This window comes from Lynx canadensis, chromosome F1, assembly GCF_007474595.2.
Source record: "Lynx canadensis isolate LIC74 chromosome F1, mLynCan4.pri.v2, whole genome shotgun sequence".
Lineage (NCBI taxonomy): Eukaryota > Metazoa > Chordata > Mammalia > Carnivora > Felidae > Lynx > Lynx canadensis.
This window is the reverse complement of record NC_044319.2, coordinates 59739588-59761389: the sequence shown is the minus strand read 5'-3', so window position 1 is coordinate 59761389 and position 21802 is coordinate 59739588. Positions and strand designations below refer to the sequence as shown.

General features: G+C 51.7%; 1 protein-coding gene across 1 annotated transcript in view; it reads left to right on the top strand.

Annotated features, from left to right (window-relative positions):
• The window catches only part of UCK2 (uridine-cytidine kinase 2), an 80605-nt gene extending 59511 nt beyond the window's left edge, over positions 1-21094 (top strand). Inside the window, exons 2-7 of the mRNA XM_030302640.1 lie at positions 2663-2822; positions 3612-3708; positions 7266-7408; positions 13510-13607; positions 15702-15750; positions 17415-21094. Coding sequence (XP_030158500.1) covers positions 2663-2822; positions 3612-3708; positions 7266-7408; positions 13510-13607; positions 15702-15750; positions 17415-17554 — 687 coding nt within the window. The 3' untranslated portion in view covers positions 17555-21094. The remainder of the gene's footprint in view (positions 1-2662; positions 2823-3611; positions 3709-7265; positions 7409-13509; positions 13608-15701; positions 15751-17414) is intronic.
• Positions 21095-21802: the final 708 nt, after the last annotated feature.

The following is a 21802-nucleotide window of genomic DNA, read 5'->3' as shown; positions in this document are numbered from 1 at the left end:
CAGAGGAGGGGCAGAGAGAGAGGGAGACACAGAATCCGGAGCAGGCTCCTGGCTCTGAGCTGTCAGCACAGAGCCCGACGTGGGGCTGCAACCCACCAGCCGTGAGATCAGGACCTGAACCGAAGTCGGACGCTCAACTGACTGAGCCACCCAGGCGCCCCGACATTCTTACCTTTAAATTAATCTCTGTATAAAATGGAAAAAAAGAAATGAGCTCTTTGGTAAATACTGTCCTTCACTGCCTCATTCTTTGGAAAGCGCTTGTTCTTACGCTTTTCTCTTTATGAAGTGTGTATATTATTGGAGGGGAAAAGGTAGATATTAGGTTCTATACCCAATTCCAATTCCATTGTGTGTGGGGGAGGGGCTTCCCCACATCAATAAGCAATTCTGGGACACCAGCAGGGTATCTGAGAATTCATCTCAATAAGTCTTTTTTAAATTTTTTAAAATGTTTATTTTGAGAGAGAGAGAGAGTTTGGGAGCAGGGGAGGGGCAGAGAGCGGGACATAGAGAATCCCAAGCAGGTTCAGCACTGTCAATGCAGAGCGTGACATGGGGCTCAAACTCACGAACCGTGAGACCAGGACCTGACCTGAAATTGAGAGTCGGATCTTTAATCAGCTGAGCCCCCCAGGCGCCCCATCACCTCAGTAATTCCGACACTGTCTACCTGGAGACAGCATCATGTCCCACAGGTTAAGGGCTCAGCCCTGCAAGACCGCCCTCCACCCCCTCTGCCCTGACTTCAGGCATCAGTGGGCAGCCCAGGTTGTCTCCTGTGCTCCTGGCTGACTGGCCATGGATCGAAGGTTCCACCGGCCCCCTCCTTGGGTTTGATTATTTGCTAGAGCAGCTCACAGAACCCAGACATTTTACTTCCAGGGTTACCAGTCTGTTATAAAAGGATGTCACTCAGGAACAGCCAGGTGGCGGAGATGCTTGCACAGGGCGAGGTGTGGAAGAAGAGTGCAGCTTCAGTGCTCTCTGAGTGTGCCACTCTCCCCGCACTTGCACGTGTTCACCAAGCAGGAAGCTCACCAAACCCCATCCACTTGGGTTTGTATGGAGTTTCATTACATAGGCATGACTGATTCTGTCCTTGGTGTTGGCCATTGACTGAGCCTCCAGCCCCTCTCCTCTCCGCTCTCCTCTCCCTGGAGGTCAGGGTGGTGGGAGTGAAAGTTCTAACCTGCTAATCACGTGCTTGGTTCCCCTGGCAACCAGCCCCAACCTATCCTTTGGTGCTTTCCAAAGGCTACCTCGTTAACATAACATAGACACTTGTCACCTGCTGCTCTTCCCTGAGGAAATGCGGGGGTTTTAGGAACTCTTGGCCAGAAATAGGAGGACTAAGTCCATGTCTCTTATTACCAGTGACAACGTCACAGGTAGATTTGTGTCTTGCAAACCACACAACACAAAGCATGTAGGTTTGAGTTCCTTCTGGCTCCCCCATTCTGAGCTGGGATACCCCAGTGTTTTAGGTGTTGGTGATGTTTTGTGTCCCATGTCACTCCAGTCCGTAAGTAGTGGCAAACATCTGTGAAGAAGCCTCCACCGTGAGTGTGAACAAGTCCACGGCTATGCACTAGAGCAAGAGTAACCCACCGAAGTGGGCTGAAAGCCACGACCTTGGCCCTACTGCTAACTGGCCACGTTCTCTGGTTGCGGTTTTGATTCTACATGGACGTGCCATCACTTCATGAGGCCCGTTGCGCATCATCAGTGTGCTCTCTTTCAACTTTCTATCTGTTTTGTGTATCTATGCCAGAGCACAAGCAGGGATAAATAAATTTGCGTTCGTTTTTATTAGTGGCTTTAGAAAAGACTTTACGGAAGAGGAGGTAGAAATGACTGCTCTCCTCACTGCTGCTGTCCCTGAAGACACCTGAGAGTAGTAAGCAGTGTTTAGCGTGAGAAATGAGCCCACCGACCCAATCAAAGGAGGGACGCGGAGACTCGGAGCACAGTGAAGCGAGGCTTCAATCGTTTTGCAAGAGCAGGTGTCTGATGATGGACAAGCAGTTACAGCAGACATTTTATCTCCTAGCGTGTAAGTCCCTCCCTTGGTTCCTCATTGGCTGAGTACTACAGAGGCAAGTCCCTCCCCTGGTTCCTCATTGGCTGAGTACTACAGAGGTTACAACTGACCCGGAAGTCCCCTATGCCCACGTAAGGCAAGAAGTTGTCTGATTGTAACAATGTACATTCCCTGTGGTGACCCAGAGACTTTCAGCCCCTCCTCCCTTTGTTCTTTGGCGCATGCTCATTGTATGGCCTGTGGAAATAAGCCCGCAGAGAGGGAAAGAAGAACCAGGAAGTGAAGTGTCTAAGGGTTGGATACCCATTGTTGGCAGGATTTGTACGTATTTCCAATAGGTTGTAAACCTACCGTTAACTAAACAGCACAGCTTTTTTTTTGGTATTTCTGAAAATGAATCATCTCCCTTACTGCTCACATTTAGGAAAGGGAGGAAGACACTTTGGGACCTCCAAACTTCCTTCTCAGCAGGCTGCCTCTCTCCTCTAACCTTCTAATCCATCATACAAGATGGTAGCCTTTGGAGTCTTCCTTCCAGAAGGCCTTGCTTAGGGCATGTTCATGAGTTAGTGACTCTGCACTCCCCTTTAATCCTTGGTGTTCTGTTCTCTCCTCCAGTCTTCCGTTTGTGCTAAGATTGTGCAGCTCCTGGGACAGAATGAGGTGGACTGTCGCCAGAAGCAGGTGGTTATCCTGAGCCAGGATAGCTTCTACCGTGTCCTCACTTCGGAGCAGAAGGCCAAAGCCTTGAAGGGCCAGTTCAATTTTGATCACCCGGGTGAGTCAGGAGTTGAAGGTGTGTTTGTGTGCTGGTTCACTGAGGGAGTTGTTTAACCTCTTGGAACCTGCTTCCACCTGTAAAAGGGAGGATTACTAAATACCTTGCGGGGTTATGGTGGGGCTCATATTAAAGAAGCCATTTTGAAACACATCACACATTGCATGACTTTGTAAATACTGATTGAATCTGCATCTGAACGAGGGTGACTCCATAGGAGTCTGTTATTTGAGGTTGGCCAGACACAGGCTAGCACAAACACATCTGCCTCCTCTGACCTGAAGCCTGTGTCACACCCTCCTCCCCACCCGCGCACACGTGTGCATGGCATGGTGTGAAACTCACTGGCAGAAAGGACTAAGGAGGGTCCAGGATGTCTGACGGAGTGATTTTTGCCCTGATGGTCCCAGATCAGCACATTGCCCTTTAACTGGTTTGGGTCCTTATAACCATTGGAATCAAAACCTGTTGCCTCCCCGTGTCGCAAGTATGCTTTCCAGGTTAACTTATGCCAGTGCCCAAGGCAGCAGCTGAACTTGGAGGAGAGTGAGGTCTGAAGCCAAGGGTGGGATAGAAAGGTAGAAAAAAAGCAGGGTCTCAGAACTCATTCATGTGTTCTATTTTGAGTCACAGGGAGTTTGCCTTCTGCTTTGGGTAGAGATCTGGCTTTTTGGGGTGGGTGTATATGCTCCTCTAGGGTGTGATATACATACATGAAATACATGTGTAAGATTATAGGAGAAATCGTTTTAAAACCGAGAAACATTTTAACAGTTTGGTTTCCTTCAGATGCCTTTGACAATGAACTCATCTTCAAAACACTCAAAGAAATCACTGAAGGGAAAACAGTACAGATTCCCGTGTATGATTTTGTCTCTCATTCCCGGTAAGTGACCTGCTCTGGGCTGGGTGTTGTTCCTTGTAGTTCCCCGAGCATTCCCGTTTGTCAAGTTGCAGCCAGGGTCCTCCCCTGTGTGGTACCCACTGCAGCCTGTTAGCATGTGCGTGGGTGGGCACAGCTTGGGGACTTTACCCAGCGCTTCCTGGGACTGTCTGCTCATCACGATTTGCTAACTCTGAAGGGACAAGTTCACGAATTTGGGCTCAGGTGAGGGACTACGTATTTGTCCTGATTCACATCCCTGAGCTGTTGTTCCTGGAATAAGATGTAAAGGGGCTGGGCAGAGGACACAGGAAGAAGAACAAAGGAAACTGTTCTTTCTTCTCTCCTGGTTTACTTTGAGTTGGATCGTGCAGAGAGGTGTGAGGGCGCTGAGGTCACCAGAGATGGGACACTGAACTCTCAGGAGAGCTTCTCAGTCCTGTCCCTTCCGCGGCTCTGTGTTTGTGCTCCTGATTAGGAATGGAGGAGTGTGGCTTGACCTCCGTCCTGTCTTCCTTCCCTCTGCGTGGTTGCAGGGGGCTCCTGGCTAGACCCCCCCCCAAATTCCTTCGAGCCTCCAGGGACTCTGCTCACTCAGGACTTCCCAGGCAGACGCTAAACTTCTGACTGGTATATCAACCGCACGTAGTCGCTCCATATTCTGGGCTACAAATCGCTCAGTAAGTGTTGTTTTCAGCCCTTTGCTGTTTTGAAGGCTTCTCCCACCTGGTTATCATTCCGCCTTCTTCTTGATTCCTTGACTTCGTTCTCTCCAGTGGAATTTTTTATTTATTTACTTTTTTAACATTTATTCATTTTTGAGAGAGAGAGAGAGAGAGAGAGAGAGAGAGAGAGAGAGAGAATGAGCAGGGGAGGGACTGAGAGAGACGGAGATGCAGAATCTGAAGCAGGCTCTAGGCTCCGAGCTGTCAGCACAGAGCCCGACACGGGGCTCGAACTCAAACCACAAGCTCATGACCTGAGCCAAAGTCAGGTGCTTAACTGACTGAGTGCCCCTTGGGTGGAGTTTTTTTGTTTTTTGTTTTTTTTTTAATGGGAAATTAGATTTCATCTTTTACTACCGCATATTTCTCTAATTTTGTTTTGTTTAATGTAGTTTATTTTTTAAAATTTAAGTCCAAGTTAGTTACCATATAGTGCAATAATGATTTCAGGAGAGGAATCCAGTGATTTATCCCCCGCATAGAACACCCAGTGCTCATCCCAACAAGTGTCCTTAATGTCCCTCCCCCATTTAGCCCATCCCCCACTTAGCACCCCGCCAGCAACCCTTAGTTGGTTCTGTGTATTTAAGAGTCTGTTATGGTTTGTCTCCCTCTCTGTTTTTATATTTTTGCTTCCTTTCCCTTATGTTCTCTGTTTTTTATCTTAAATTCCACATATGAGTGAAAACATTTTTTTTTGTCTTTCTCTGACTAATTTCGCTCAGCACAATACACTCTAGTTCAATCCATGTTGTGCAAATGGCAAGATTTCATTCTTTTTGATGGCCGAGTAATATTCCATTGTATGTATAAATCACATCTGTGCATTCATCTGTTGATGGCCAAATGTTTCTATAATTAAAAGCCCATCCTGAGGCACCTGGTGACTCAGTCAGTTGAGTGTCTGACTCTTGATTTCGGATAAGGTCATGATCCTAGGGTCATGGGATCAAGCCCGGCACCTAGGTCCACACTAAGCGCAGAGCCTGCTTAAGATTCTCTCTCTGCCCGTTCCCCCCATCTTGTGTTCTCTCTCTCTCTCTCTCTCTCTCTTTCTCTCTCAAAAAAAACCAAAACAAAACAAAAATCTGGAGTTCTACCACTGTTCTAAGAGAATATCTTCTGACCTTACTCACCTGGTCCTTTATTGCTGTCATTTACACCCCACATTCTGCCACTTTGGCATTGTTCTAACAGTGCCTGCCTTGGAAATTAGACAGGAACCCAAGGGTCTGAGCTAAGAAGGAATCGAGGAGTGTTTATGGGAGGGAAGTTCAGTGCATCCTCTTGGGTTGGTAGCTGCTGGCTTCCCTGCGTTTGCACAGATAAACCTCTTGTCCTTTCTCTTTTATATAAAGTTTATTTATTTTGAGAGAGACGGAGACGACGTGAGTGGGGGAGGGGCAGAGGAAGATGGAGATTCCCAAGCAGGCTCCACACTGCCAGTGCAGAGCTCGATGCGGGGCTCGAACCCTTGAAACTGTGAGGTCATGACCTGAGCTGAAACCAAGAGCTGGACGCTTAACCGACTGAGCCACCCAGGCGCCCCTATCGGCTTTTTTTGGTTTTGTTTTTAGTTTTATTTATTTATTTATTTATTTTGAGAGAGAGCGTGCGAGCCACTGAGCATGAGCGGAGGAGGGGCGGAGAGAGAGGGAGAGAGAGAATCCCCAGCAGGCTTCGCACAGTCAGCGTGGAGCCCGTCTCGGGGCTCGATCTCACCAACCGTGAGGTCATGACCTGAGCCGAAACCGAGAGCCAGACGCTTAACGGACTGAGCCACCCAGGCGCCCCGATGGACGTATCGTCTTAAGGAACTTAAAAAATAATGCTTCATTCGGTTTTATTCACCGAGGCCCGCGTGAGGAGTAAACCTTGCGGTGGTAATCGGGACTTCCCTTTCAGTGACTTTGGAGCAAGAGGCAGTAGGTGACAGTGCAGCGAAGGGTGGTTAGGACAGAGTCAGATGGTAAGAATGCTCTGAAAATGCAGGCAAGGCGCAACTTGGCCCACAGCCTCCCTTTAGCGCATTCGGCAACAGAAGCCGCCCCGCCCGCCTTGCTTTTGAGAAGCCCTCTATTTGCTAATATCTGCCTTGGGCTACCCAGCCCTGTGGGGTAGGTGGTGATGCAGGACCCCTGCATCAGTGATGAGGGGGAGGGAGCAGCGCCCTGCAGCCCTGGACCCCACAGGCCCTGACCCACGGCCACGGCCACACCATGCCACGCCACGCCACGGCGCTTCTGCTAGCTGTAGGGGCCGACCCCACAGAGCTCGGGAGTCTTTCCTTCCCTGGAGATGCTTCCTCCCCTCTCTTCTCTTTACAACTTCCTTTCGCCTCCCTCCCTCCCTCCCTGCCGGCCCTTCCTCTCCTCTCCAGTTGCCTCAGGACAGCGGGGAAGGGGTAGGGTTGTTGGGAGAAAACTGTGAGGTTCTGTTTGTGAAAGCTCCGGGTTAGGTTCCATAAATGCCCGTGCACGAGAGCATTCCCCCAGACGCCTCCGGAGAAAAGAAGAAATCGCATCTGCTTCTGTCTGTCTCTGTTGTGCGTTCAACAAACAGCAGGCTGTTTATTCCAAGGAGAAGGATGACGGGCTTCGATTTCTGCTTTATGGCCAGAGCCCAGAAGAACTGGTCAAAGGGGACCTTTGCCCCGGTGCTGCTGGCCCTTTGGTGGGTCTTCAGTGGTGGTCCGAGGGCTCTGCCAGGCTGTGTTAGCTCTACCCCCTTTCGGTCCTGCTGTAGGAAAGGACCCCAGACTCCCAGACAGATGCTGTTCCTGCCCTGTTGCCCACCCTGCCCGGTTCGGCCCGTCATGCGCTCTGTGTTTTGCAGGAAGGAGGAGACGGTCACTGTCTACCCCGCAGACGTGGTGCTCTTTGAAGGGATCCTGGCCTTCTACTCCCAGGAAGTACGAGACCTGTTCCAGATGAAGCTTTTTGTGGACACAGATGCCGACACGCGGCTCTCCCGCAGAGGTACGTTCTAGAAAGCCCCCAGTGGCCACGTGGGTGGCCCAGCCCAGCTGAGTCCAGTCAGCTCCAGGGCATCCTGCTGCCCAAACATTTGGTGACCTCTGAGAAGGGATTAGTCACTGTTTCAGATAACGGAAGGCTTGTGAGGTCACGGAGGTGAAACGAGAGGTTTACGTTTTGGTTTCGCTGGAAAAAGGTTTGGTTAAATGCCCAGTTCTTACTGGTTTTCCCACAGGCATCGTAATCTACACCGGAGCTAACTGTAGGAGGTGTAGGTGCAGAAGTGCCCTGTGCCTGTGGCACCAGGCTGCTTCTCTAGCCCTTGATTTTCCAGAAAGCTCTGTGGAGGTTTTGTCATTCTGTCCAGCCGGCTGTGGAGCAAAGTCGGTCGGGTCAGTTCCTCTGCAGGGCTATTTGGGAGTGTGCCTGTGCGAGTCCCCATGCCAGGGGGTCCCAAGGACACAGAACTGCCCTTCGGTGGAGAGGAGAGCCCTTGCCTCCACCAGAGGGATTGGGAAGCTTCATGCAGGGTGTGGTAGAGTGATGACGAGACAACCCAAGAAGTCACATGGTGCAAATATAGACACACGGGGCTCGTGCATTCATTTCTAGAGACACTAGAAATTGCTTGATGCAGATTGTGGGGACTGTGGTTTCTGATTTGCTTCCTGGCAGAGGAGGGGGAGGTACCAAGGGGTTTTGAGCAGGGGTGGGGAGGGGAGGGCTGGGGGGCTTTGGGAGGGGTGAGAAGGTACCAGCAGAGTTAGGAAAGGACACCCCCCATGGGGGCGGCGGGTGGGGGCGAGGAAGGCTTCGAGTCCCCATCGTGTGGAAGAGGAACATGACCTAGGAAGTGACAAGGTGGCTCCTAGTCACAGAGCAAATCCTGGGCACTTTGGAGTTTTGTAAGCCCCAACCCAGAGCCTTCTGACCTCAGAGCCTGTGACATTTTCTCTTCTCGGTTCACAAAACCAACTTGGAGTTTATCTCTACCAGTCCTCTCACGGCAAGAACGATAAGTGAAACCAGCAGAATCCAGGGAAATGAGTTTTGCCCTCCCAAGTAGTAGTGTCTACACTCTACTAAGTGAGTTGTTGTTACACTTCCACTCCCAGGTGGGGTGGGGGAGGGGTAGAACTCCATGATGGATAAAAGGAGACTAGGAGGCCCGTATTCTAGCCCCATAGCCTCCAGCTACCTTTGTGACTTTGGTGGCCCTTGTGCTTGTGACTCCTGTAACCTCCCACGCTTGGGTTTCTTTATGAGGGAGGCAAGCCTGTTTTTTGGGTCAGGACTCTGGCCAGGTAAGAAGTTCCGTGGCCTTTTTTAGTAGATGCTCGAGGCCTGAGGCTGACGGTCCATCACACAGCTGTCCCAGGGCCTGGTTTATCACCTCAGTCCCCAAAGCCAGGCCTTGCCTTGGGTGATCTGCTGGATGTCCCCATCAGTCTGCCAAATCAGGGAAGCAGTGTGATGATCCAGGGGAAGCGATTGGAATCAGAGGAAGTGGACTTAAGTCCTGATTTCACCATTTCGTAGACGTGTGACCTCGGGCGGGTTACGCATTAACTTCTTTGTCCCTCGTAAATCGGAATCACCCCAGTGGTCCATCATGTCAAGATTAGGACCCCTGGGCTGTGATGATCAGAGGTAACGTGGGTAGAGTGCCGGGTGGCGCATTAGTTGATGACAGTTGCTGGGTTAGATCGGAAGTCCGCTTTGATAGATGGGGTCGGTGTTCTGTTTTCCTGGGTTTTCCCCGGCGGGACTAGTTGGAACCTATGAGCGGTCACATTCTCACGAGCTGGGATGCGAGGCTGATACCATCATTTGGGGACTGAAGTTATGCTTGAGGGAGCAGGACGTGTGAGGTGTGGCACAGGGGATGAGGACCAAGATTTGGGAATAGAGAATTCAGCGCCCTTGGAAATCAGACGACCTTGGCCTTCAATTCAAACAGATCATCATGGCGCCGATGACACAAAATTCTCCCTTGCTCTCTGGTGCTGGGATCCTTCTGTGACAGTGAGGACGGTGGCCTCCTGTGGGTTTCTCTGGGTCGGTTCAGTGACCCCTGCAGGGAGGCTCCCACTTTCTCTCCTATGCCTTCCGTCTTCTCAGGTCACCCGCTGGAGAGTTATTCTCCTGGTGGACTTTCAGGGCCTTTCCACATGCTGTTTCTACAAACTCTGTCCACATAGGACCAAAACCATGCCTGGCATGTGCTTTGGGGGATGGGAGGGTGTGGGGTAAGGGAGAGGGTGGGTTAGTCAGGAGCAGCTGCTGGGCCTAAGAACATTCCTGGAGACTTGAGTTGGTGCCGCAGTTTCACCCTTCTGTGTGTCATACTTTCTGGGCCGGTGACCCTTATGATCAAAGTTGACCTTCCCGTGGGAGGGGGGATTTGCCTTTGGTCCACGCAGCCTTGGAAAGACCTCCCTCCATCCCATGGGAATCCCTTGTACTTTGGGGAATTGGCTTCTTCCAGCCTTCACCTTCCCTCCGTGTGTGTTATTGACTCCCACACACCCTTGAACTCGGGGACAGGGAAGAACTGAGGCAGGGGTCCAAGGTCCCCTGACACCTACTCTCTCTCCTGCCATAATTCTCTATGTCCGGTTCCCATAGCATCAGGGCTCTGGTGGACGGTCAGTCTCTTCTATTGCTAGAGTAACACATCTCCTCAACTAATTAAAACAAAATTTTTTTTTAACGTTTATTTTTGAGAGAGACAGAGCATGAGCAGGGGAGGGGCAGAGAGAGAGGAAGTCACAGAATCCGAAGCAGGCTCCGGGCTCTGAGCTGTCGGCACAGGGCCCAGTGTGGGGCCCGAACCCATGAACCGTGAGATCATGACCTGAGCCGAAGTCGGACGCTCAGCCAAATGAGCCACCCAGGTGCCCCTTGACTAATTTTTAAAGTGAATTGGCTTAACCACCAAGGAATTGTATTTATCGTGGGGCCTTCTGAATTTCGTTCTTGGCTTTGGCTGACCAGAAGGAGCACTTTGGAAAGGCTGCCGTGGAAGCCAGGCGGGGAAGGTGGGCGGACGTGTAGTGAGTTTCCTGCTCTTTACCCCCCTCCTCTGAAAGGGTCTTTCCTGGCCAAGCAAATGTGCCGAGGTCAGAGTGATCATCAAGGAGCTGGTTTGGAGTCCCTGCAGTTTCCGGTCTGTGCCAAGACCTTGTTGTGACTCAGTGCTTGGCTTGGCCCCGTTTCCTGACTTCGCCCGAGGAGCAGGGCAGTTCCGCGCAGTGTTGTCTGGGCTCAGGGAGGGGTCTCGGGCTGTTGAAGGCGATAACGCGGTGGAAGCTTCTCCGAGAGCGGAGGTGGGTGATGCCTTTTGAATTTGCACATTCCCCGTGTCTGGGCAACATCCTCACCCATTTCCTGTTTCCTTTTCCAGGGCAGAAACTGTAGGAGGGCTCCTGTCCGTCTTCCCTGTTGCTCCCTTCTCCGCTGTGTCTTCCCACGTGTACCTCTCCCTGTGTTCCTAAGTGATGACTTTGAGAAAGTCTCTGCGTATCACTGTCTCTGTTTTCCAGTTCAGGAAAATGAGGTGCAGAAAGGTTGAATAACTTGTCTAAGGTCACAGAGAGGTAAGAGTGGGGTCAGGATTCAAGTGCAGGGCAGTTTTTTTTTTGTTTTTTTTAAAAAAAAATTTTTTTTTTCAACGTTTATTTATTTTCGGGACAGAGAGAGACAGAGCATGAACGGGGGAGGGGCAGAGAGAGAGGGAGACACAGAATCGGAAACAGGCTCCAGGCTCTGAGCCATCAGCCCAGAGCCCGACACGGGGCTCGAACTCATGGACCGCGAGATCGTGACCTGGCTGAAGTCGGACGCTTAACCGACTGCGCCACCCAGGCGCCCCAAGTGCAGGGCAGTTTTGCCTGCATTGCTGTAGATGGTGGACGGGGAGGCAGCTCTGGGCCGCAGAGCTGGTTCCCCGTGACTCTCCTGCTCCATCCACTTTCTCCCCGGCCCTCACTCGGCGACGCTGCGGGTGAAGCTCTGTGGTCTGCCGGTTACAAGGGAGCTGCAGGCCGGGGCCGAGGGCCGTGGCACAGCTATGGGAGAGCCCGTGTGCCCGTGTGTGCACGTTTGGGGGGGAGGTGGGGCAGGACAGCGGTTCCCAGTCTGCTTAAAGCCGTCAGCACTTGTGTGATGCTTTGCATGGGAAACAAACCCACATCGGGCTTTTGCAGGGCTTTCAAGTAAAAGCTGCCCAAGTGCGGGCGTGTGTTTGTTTTTTCCCCAGCTCTGATAACCCTTTGCTCCGGCTTCCTTTATTCTTTGTACTTTACCTGGAGACGTGAAGAATTGGAGGCCACGCCGCCTGTGTGTTTTGGCCGAGGGGAGCTCGTTAGCCGGCGTGCCAGGGCTCTCGAGGCCTGTGGGGGTGAGCCACGTGGCCACCCTTGGGCCTTCTTCGTGGCCGAGCTGCCGGGCCCCGAGTCAGAATGCCCGGGAGCACCACTTCCTGGCTGGGGAGTCCCGGGGGGGCAGCGGGCGACCAGGAGGGGCTCTGAGGCAAGTGGTGACACATTAGCGGCCAACCAGCCATCTTGTGACCAGGGCTCACGCGGGAAAACGTCCTTGTAAGTTGCGGAGCTGGTGGAAAGGTCAAGTGGTGGTAGCGGTATCACGTGACTCTCTGGAGCGTGGTCTTCGAGACCGGGTTCTAGCCATCTAATCTCATGGACGTCATGCCAGCCTGAATCCTAACCACGACCGCCCTTGCCCTGCGCGTGCCTGTGTGCGGGGGTGCGCGGAAGCACAGAATTATCTGGAGACGTGGCTTTCCAGAAGTTCACTCACAAGTGTTCCCCGGTTTGTTTGCAGTGAGTTTCATCCCCTGCTGTGTCTGTAACTTGAGAAATGGTTGGTTGAGTCGAGGGGCCTCTGCAGATGGTTGTTGATGGTAGGACCCCGCCTTGGGGTGGGGGTGGAAGATGGAGGAACTGGGGGGGCTAAGATTTAAGATGGCACCTGTAGGGCGGGGCCGTGTTCACCGAGAGATTCTCCTTCCAAACTCTCACTGCTGACTTTGGGGGAAACCGAGGATCAGGGTGGTTAGCGATGGAGCGGAAAACTAAGATTCCAGTCCCTCAGGGGGTCAGACCTTTTTCTGCTTTGTTTTGTTTTGTTTTCACTTTTTAAAATGTTTGTTTTTGAGACACAGAGAGACAGAGCACAAGTTGGGGGAGGGGCAGAGAGAGAGAGAGAGGGAGACACAGAATCTGAAGCAGGGTCCAGGTGCTGAGCTGTCAGCACAGAGCCCGATGTGGGGCTCGAACCCATGAACTGTGAGATCGTGACCTGAGCCGAAGTTGGACGCTTAACCCACTGGGCCACGCAGGCGCCCCAGACCTTTTTCTGTTTTTTTGACAACAGACTCTGTTAAAATAATGAAGGTGTTTGACGAAAGCCCCTGGCTAACACTGCCCGAGAGGAAGAAGGTGGGCGATGATGAGTCCCGCTGGGTGGCCACACCATCTCTAAAACCATGCTTTTCTCATCTTTCACTAAGTGGTTTTCTCTTGGCAAACCTCTATGCTGGAGGTTAGCAGGAATGGCCGACCCAGCAGCTGGACCCTCTGCCTGCCCTCCACCCTTGGGGGGCTGGAAGGTGGGGGGAGCCGGGTATGTAAGGTGGTACATCAGTAGGTCAGTGGCCTGTGCACAGGTAAGTAAGTGCGAGGGGACGGCTCAAGGTGTGCGCGGGGCTCCTTCGCCGGGGAGTCCTGCCACCTCTTGGGGCCCCATCTGCTTCCTGTTACGAGCTCTGTAGGACTGTCCTGCTTTTTATGTCGTTCACACTGAAATTTTATTCGGGTCCAATGCTGCTTGAAACACGAAGACTGTTGGCTTAGGCTGGACGGCCTTGGGTCATAGCCACGTGTAACGATAGCAATAAAAATGTAACTTGTTTTTCTTGAAGCTGCTGCCGACTGGCTCTTGGTCCAGTCTCTCGGGAATCCGGGCTGTGAATCATCCCGATCAATCGTGGAGTCCGTGTGAGCTGGGTCTGCCTCCTGAAGGGCAGACGTGTGTTGGCTCGTGCACCGTTTTCTTGATTCTTGTTTTTCCTTTTCTTGTAGTATTAAGGGACATCAGCGAAAGAGGGAGGGACCTTGAGCAGATTTTATCTCAGTACATTACGTTCGTCAAGCCTGCCTTTGAGGAATTCTGCTTGCCAGTGAGTTGCGTTCTTGGTTTGTTTTTTGTTGAATTTAGAATGTAAAACCTGATCGTACCAGTAAAGCTACATAAGTTGACGGAGCCCCCAGCCTGAATCCCATTCCTCTCTGAGTGATCCTCTATCCCGAAGTCCCACGAAAGGGCAGCCTTTGGGGCTCTGTGTGCTACCACTGTGTTCCCCAGGAGCTGTCAGAGTGGTCCTTCAGGGTCCCGCTGTCTGATTCCAGCAAGCTCTGCTCTCGTTGCTTGGCGGCCTCAAGGTGTGAGGGTGCGTCATGTCTCAGCACAGACTCGGCCATTTGGATCTTCAAAAGGTCTATGATGGTTGCCGTATTGGTGCAGGGAGGGCTCAGCCAACAGATATTTCCTTCTGAATCTCTTCTGCCACGACATTGAGCCCCCGCTTTGAGCTTGTCTTTGGCCCCTGTGTAAGTTCCCACATGGGAAGTGTCCCACCATGTAAGCTTCCATACTTCTGCCCTAGTATAGATTCATCTTTCCTCCTGTGGCAGCTGGGAACTCTCTGGTGGGGTGGCTTTCAGAGAAGGAAGGTTGAAGATACGGGGAATTTTTAGGCTTTAGTGAATCAGCCCTCAGCCTCCTGAGGACAGACAGGTGAATGTTGAGAGGCGACCACCAGGGACAAAAGGTGTGGAGTGGTGGGAGGTTAGTGGTGGAGGAAAACGCAGGAGATGACGTCGTTTGACAGGGAGAAACGTTTAACTCAGGAGACTTCTGCACCTGTATCATGTGTCGTCCCCGGGTTGGCCTCCCCATGGTCTAACTCCCTAACAATTTAATCATTAGGCTGTAGGACAGAGTGGGGAGATGTTGGGACTTAGTCTGATCTTGGGTGATCTCTTTTGAAAGAGTGGAATATGAGGGCATTGAGAAGAGGTGTAGAGTGAGGCTGAGTGTGGGAATTTCTCTGTTTCTCCTGGTAATTAACTTCTTTCTTTCTCCTAGAAAAATAGGATCTCCAACTGTCTGTTCCTTTAAGTCTGTTAGTGGGGTTTTGCGTCAAAGCAGACAAGACTTTTTGTTTCAGATCGGGGACAGGTGGACTTTCTGAGTCAGCCTGAGTAACGCTGATGCCCTATTCATTCCCCCAGAGAGGATTGGGTCACAGGATCAGGTTTCTGGGTAGAGAGCACAAGGGGCTGAGAAGCCAGGAAATTCTATCCATCCATCTATCTGTCGGAGGACTTCTGCTCTTTTCAACTTAAAAATAACCCATGGTAAACTTGTGATTGTACATAAATTAGAGGTAACTGCCAATTTTCTGCTGTTTAACTTAGTTGTAATGGAGCTTAAAGTTCTGCACGTTTTCTGGGTGGTTTCTACTTTTTCCAGCCACTCTGTGCTCAGAGAAGATCAGGTCATTCCCACGTAAGCCAGGAGCTCGGACCTGACAAATTGCCTCCTTCGGGTTGGGTTTGGGCCGGACACACATGAATCTGAATGGTTTCTGTGTAGAAGCTGCCTGGAGTAAAGATGTCCATGGTCTGAAGTCATGGTCATGTGGTCTTAACCTAAACTTGGGTCATACACCAGGACATATTTATAAATTGGTCCACAAAATCTCAGTAAAATAAAAAGCAAAAACAAAAACAAAAAAGGGAATGCTTCGAATTGTGGCTTTACTTCCCCCCCCCCCCCAAGTGTGATAACAGAGCCAGTGAAAGTGGTCATCAGTGGGGGTTGTTTTTCCGGGGTTTACCCTTGTGTTAGGGTTAATGGTGTCACCTCTCAGACTGTGTCCACACGTCCACGGTGAACTGCTTCCCTTTTCAATTGGGTTTTTCTAATTCATATTTTTCTTAGTAGGGAGAAAGCAATTACGAGTTTCGTTCCAAAGACCACGTTCTCTGTGTAGGTCATAAGCTTAAACTATATTAAATATTAGTAATGAGAAATCAAGAAAAAGCTGATGTATTGTAGTTTAGAGAAAGGGACTAGAAGATAATTATGCCACCGTGTGGGGTCAGTAGTAGGAAGGCTGACCCTTTCCCCTTAGCCTCACATTGACAGGGGCGTGGGCCCGCTTCTCTGGAACCCCCCTGTAATGCATTGTGAATATCTTTCTCCACAGACAAAGAAATACGCTGATGTGATCATTCCTAGAGGTGCAGATAATCTAGGTGAGTGCTGGTCGAGGGTCCTCTCGTAGGGCATCACTTCTATTCTACCCTTTGTCAGTCAGACTTTGGGACAGGATGTGGTAACCAGACAAGGCTCATGGACAGGGCCGAACCACTGGTCTGCTATTGGGAGCCAGAAAGAAATTTCTGCCTACGTGCCTGGCCTTGGGAACAGGCCCCTTTGCATACGTGTGTGTGTGTGTGTGTGTGTGTGTGTGTGTATCTGTGTGTGCGCGCGTGTGCACAGCGACAAATGGGAACTCATGCTTCTCTGGTAGAAACCAGAGGGCTGGAGACTGTCTCTTGCTGTCACTCCCATGACAGTGGGATGACACTCGATGACAGAGGCCTTCCATTGAGGCCACCCTTCAGCCAAAACACAGTCCCTTAATTTAATTTAGAGTGACCGACTATCCAGGTATCGTTTATTTGTTGGTTTGGACTGGTCTAAGAAGTAGGGGTAGCTCTGGACTGAGGCAGGCTGGGGCACAGTTGATCTGTAAGAAGACTGCCTTCTCATTCTCTTTTTCATTGATTTCAATTTTCCCCCCATTTAAAAAGGTTTGTTTTTGTTTTTGTTTTTGTTTTTGTTTTTGTTTTTTGCTGAGCCATTTGGGAGTCCATTACAGCGATAACTGTTTCACAGTGTTTTGGTTTTTTTTTTTTTAGTAATATTTATTGTCAGGTTAGCTAACATACAGTGTATACAGTGTGCTCTTGGTTTTGGGGGTAGATTCCCGTGATTCATCCCTTACATACAACACCCAGTGCTCATCCCAACAAGTGCCCTCCTCAATGCCCATCACCCATTTTCCTTACTACCTGCCGTTCCCCCCCCCCCTCCATTCAACCTTCAGTTTGTTCACTGTAATTTAAGAGTCTCTTATGGTTTGCCTCCCTCTCTGTTTCAGACTGTTTTTTCCTCTTCCCTTCCCCCAGGGTCTTCTGTTACGTTTCTCAAGTTCCACATTTTAATTAAAAAAAAAAAATTTATTTTTAATGTTCATTTATTTTTGAGAGAGACCGACAGAGTGCAAGTGGGGGAGGGGGTAGAGAGAGAAGGAAACACAGAATCTGAAGCAGACTCCAGGCTCTGAGCTGTGAGGCTCAGAGCCTGAGGTGGGGCTTGAACCCACAAACCGTGAGATCATGACCTGAGCCGAAGTCGGACGCTTAACTGACCGAGCCACCCAGGCAAACCATCACTGTGTATTTCTTAAACAGGAGGGCATTTTCATTCATAGCCGCAGAACACCCATCACATTCTGGAAAGTGAACATGGGGACAATCTCTTTTGGCAGTTCTGAGGAGAAAGGCCCCGTGGTTTTGTAGAACAGCCCTCGGTTTGGGTTTGTTTCCTCATGATTGCATTCGCTTTCTACCACCTGGAGAAGACCGCACAAGAGCTGTCCTGTTCCTTGTGCATCGTCTCAGAAAGCACTTGATGCTTGTTCCGATTTTGGTGACGCTGACACATTAATCGCTTGAGACGTAGAATTTATTTCTAAAGCTGAGAAAAGAGAGTCCCATGTTGCATTTCCTTTGGAGGAAAGCGCCTTCTGCGGGCTCAGCCTCTTCGGGATGGGGAGCTGGTGGGTTCCCTGGTAGAAGGGTTGTCTCCTCTCTGCCCTGCGTCCCTCACGCTGCCACCCTCTGCCCCACAGTGGCCATCAACCTCATCGTGCAGCACATTCAGGACATCCTGAACGGAGGGCTCTCCAAACGGCAGACCAATGGCTATCTCAACGGCTACATCCCGTCACGCAAGCGGCAGTCCTCGGAGTCCAGCAGCCGGCCGCATTGACCCCTGTCTCCCCCCGACCCGGCCCCTACCTTCAAGAGACAGGAGGAGGGATCAGGAGGTGGTGTTCATCTGTACACGTGGTTTCCTATGACATTGCTGTATTTAAGAAAACACCGTGGAGGTCACATGCCTTTGGTTTTTCTTTCTCTGTTTTTGTTTCTTTTTGTGCTTTGGAGCGGCGCAATGAAACCGAATTTGACCCTGAGCTTAAATGACAAACTGTGCCAACTACTACTGGTGATGCCTAATTATGAATCCAACGTGTAACCAGTTATAAATACATATATATATATAAAAGGATCTATTTTTGTGTAAATGTACAAATACTGTAAAGCTGTTTGCTGTAAGTATTCTGCAGGAGGGCCTGTACTTGAGTGTCTGGGGGCTCGAGCTGGAGTCTTGGTCCAGTGGGGATTGCCCTTGTGATGCCCTTGTGATGGATCCAGGCGGGGCAGGCTCAGGCCTTGGTGTGGGAGGCTGGAGTGGCTCTGAGTGCCTGTGCCACTCAGTGACAGTGGAGTTGGGAGCCTTGGGTTGTCCCCCTGCCACAGTGCCACCTTCCCGGAGCAGGAGCTCTGTGACACGTCGACAAGAGATACCCCCTTCTTCTTTCCTCCTCCTTTTTTTTTTTTTTTTTTGAGTAGAAATTAGGCAAGACCTCAGCTCAAAAATCAAACTCAGGGAAGAGGCCCACTGAAGAGAAACAAGTCTTCTGTGTTTTCTTCTTGCCCGATGCCCCACCTCTGGCCGCCTGGTAGCTCAGGGTCCTCTTCCTTAGCCACCCAGGCTCTCCGAAAGCCAGCGCCGCTTCTCTCTCCTTCCCTGACACGGATTTGATGGGATCATTTCCTGGTAAAATATGGGGAGGAGAGAGTAGCAAGGTACCTACTGTAGCGTCCGAGGAAACACTGGTTCCTCCTGCCTCCCGGGGACGTCTACGGTTAGATTCCCTGGGCCTTTTCCCAGATTGCAGAGCACAGGTGGCCTCTTGAGTTCGGGCTTCAGAGGAGGGCTTCTGCTAGCAGCAAGACACCTGGTGGCCCCTCACAGGGTGGCGGCAGCCCTGCAGGGGTTATTCACCGAGATGCGGGGCTTGGCTGCCGGATGAGGACAGCACGCACTTTCCAGCAGGAATTGTCACTCGCAGCATGACAGTCGCCATAGTTACTGGGTAGAGAGTTCCACCTTTCCTGAGGGCTCCCTCTCTGGGAGAAGTACAGATCCCTGATGATCCTTGCTGGATGGGGGGCAGGAAGTGGGGGGGACTAGGTGAGACCGAGACTGAGGAGTGTAGAGTCCTAAAGCCTCAGCTTTTAACTGCAGATGAGTCAGAGGCCTGCATTTCTTCCTCGACCTTCTCAGTGCTTGGGTGGCCACGGCCCGAAACGTTTTGGGGAACCCTCTCCCTCCATTGCTGTCCTAGCCCATTGGAGTCGTTCAGGTAAACCTGACACAGCCACTCTCCCGCCACACCGCACTGCCCCCGAGACTTAAACCGCCGTCCAATTTGATTCCCCCTTTCTGGGTTCCATTGGACTCTAACGCTGTTCTGCTGTTTCAAAAGAGTCAAACCTCCTCCCCGGCAGAGCTTTGCCACCCCTGAGTCATCCAGGAGACCGCAGCAGGCTCTGGAGGGAGCAGGGGAAGGCTCTCCGAGGTGCCCACGTTGAAGGCCAGTTCTGGATGTCTCAGAGTCCGTATTATCTTTCTCGTCATGCCTTCGACAGTTCTGACATGAAGCGTGGGTGGCAGGCCTGGGTTAGGATCCTGAGGACCCAAGGCCTCGTGCCTTGATGGGGCCTCTCTGTGCCCAGGGGCAGCCCACTCCTGTCTGGGGGAGCCTTGGCCTTCCGGTGGGTAGCACATTCAACTTTACTTGAAGCTCCCAGGTGCCAAACCATTTAGTGCCTTGGCTGTCTGTCCCACTGCCTTGGAAGATGGATTCTTCTCATCTCTGAGCCTTGACTTTCTTAGCTGCTTCCTCATCTACCTGTGGTGTTGGGACCAAGCCTCCAGTGTCTCTGCTGGGAAACAGTGCTAGGCCTGCCTTGCCTCCAGGTAAAACTGTCACCAGGTCTTGGTGGCTTGGCTGGGGGCACTGGGGCAAGGGAGGGAGGAGTCTGCCCCTGTGTGGCCACCCCAGCATTTAGTCAACTGAGTATCTGGCAAATCCTGGACTTGGTGTGTTGAGAGCCCTGGGATGTCTGATTCCACTGGTGAGTCAGGGGTAGGATCATGAGGCCAGAGACCGTGACCTGAGTCCTGTGGGTCTTGTCTGCAGCCCAGGGAGGAGGGACCGACAAGCAGGGTGGGGATGATGTTGGTCATGTGTGCACGGGAGTCCCGTGGCTTCAGAGCTGCCCAATGGTGCTTGCTTCTTGCCCCCACCCCTGCCCAGGTATTATCCACAGACCAAGTGTTTAGGGAACACACATCCAAGCTTCGTGTCATGGGAAGGCCTGACCTCCTACTGTTTCGCGCTAATAGAACTTATGCTGACCCGGGTTTCTTTTCCTTGGGCAGCCGGAGGCCAGTGGGGACAGAGAGGTTGGAGTCTGTGTAAGGAACACGCAAGTGTTTGGACCTCAGGTGTCCTTTGGAGTGCCTAAGGCAGGCCCTCGAGGTGGGTCCCTGATCAGGCCAGGGGGCGGGTGCAGGGAAGGGTCTCCTGTTCACCCTTCAGAACCAATCGTTCCCCAACAGCCCGCTCCGGTCTCAGCCGCGGATGCTGCCCACCCGCCCCTGCTGGGCTCAGCACTGGACGCTTGTCCCCAGGCCCAGGGCGGGTTGCCAGTCTCTCATGAGGTCACTAGGTCAGGCTGAAGGCTTGAGTATTCCCCCGAGCAGGTGGGAACCAGCAGGGACTGGAGCCCAGTTGGTTTGTGGAGCCCCTCCTTTGCTGACCTGGTACAGCTTCCCCGATTTAGCACCCCTGACCTGTGCTGGCACCGAAGGCCCGCGGAGGGAACTCGTAGATTCTTGCAGGGAAATGTTTCTGCCCTGGAGTCTCCCACCTGCCTGTCAGCGACTCGAGCACCAAGGGACCGTGCTGGGGTCAGTAGCCTAGGGCAGGTTTGGGATCGCAGGGCTGTGCTTCTGGGAAGGACCGGCTGGACTTGGGTCTAACGCTGCCTTTCCCCTGTCTCAGGGTGGGGTGGGGGCAACAGGCTTGGTGTCAGTGAAACAAGGGAGACAGCAGGTTGGGAAAAGGCCTGGAGTCAGTCTGGGGCTCAGAGTGCTCTTTGATCTTTGGTCTCTGGGCCCCATGCTGCCCTCCTGGGCCTCCAGGTGGCTGGCCTTCAGATCAGCTTCCTTGCTGCAGTTAGAGGTCACGAGTGCCTAGCTGGTCCTGCCTCAGGAACAGGGTGAGTAGCTAAATAAAGACGTAGGCATTTTTTGTTTGGGGTTTGTTTTTTTTTTTCTTTCAGATACTTGGTCTTCCTCCCTTTCTTTCTACCGCCCTGCCTTTATTGTTAGTAGTTAACAAAAATGACCGCATACTATGTACTTTGCTGTAAATAAAGTCTGAACGGAAAAAGAGCCAATTCTTGTCTGCTTTGTGAGGTTTGGGCAGGAGGAGCAGTGACTGAGGCCAGTGGCGGAGGGCACGCGGCCTGCCGTCACTAAGCCGCTCAGTCCCCGGCAGTCCTGGGCCGGACCCCAGACCGCAGCTGGCCTGGGATCCTGGACAGACGTACACTTGGGCATTTCTCCTGGTCCCTGTCCCTGTCCCTGTCCCCGAAAGCCAGGGCCAAGCTTTCTGGGAGGCTTCTGATCTCTGGGATGTTCTGCTTCTGAGTATCCCAGTCAGTGCAGCTCCTGCCTGGCGGTCTGCCCTGGGTCATTCGCCACCCCTTCCTCCACGCCCACATTGAAACTCCAAACAACCTTCCAAATGTAGAGAACTTGATGGGGGTGGTGGTGGAGGAGGTTTGTTATAACAATGTGCGAAACTTCTCGGTGTGTGTGTGTGTGTGAGCACTCTAAGCGATACAGCTATTGATACATATTAACCAGTGCAGATACAGTAAAACCTTGGAGTTGCCAGTAACTTGTTCTGGGAGTGTTCTGCAAGCGAGCCAACGTTTCTAATACATTTTAACTTGATAAACAAGGGATGTCTTGCCATACGAGTAGTACGGAGGTCACATGATCACAACTGAGGCAAGGGTTCTTGAAATTCGCTTTGATACGCGAGTGCTTTGGCTGACAAGCATGTTTCTGGGAGGAACTCTGCTCGCGTCAAGG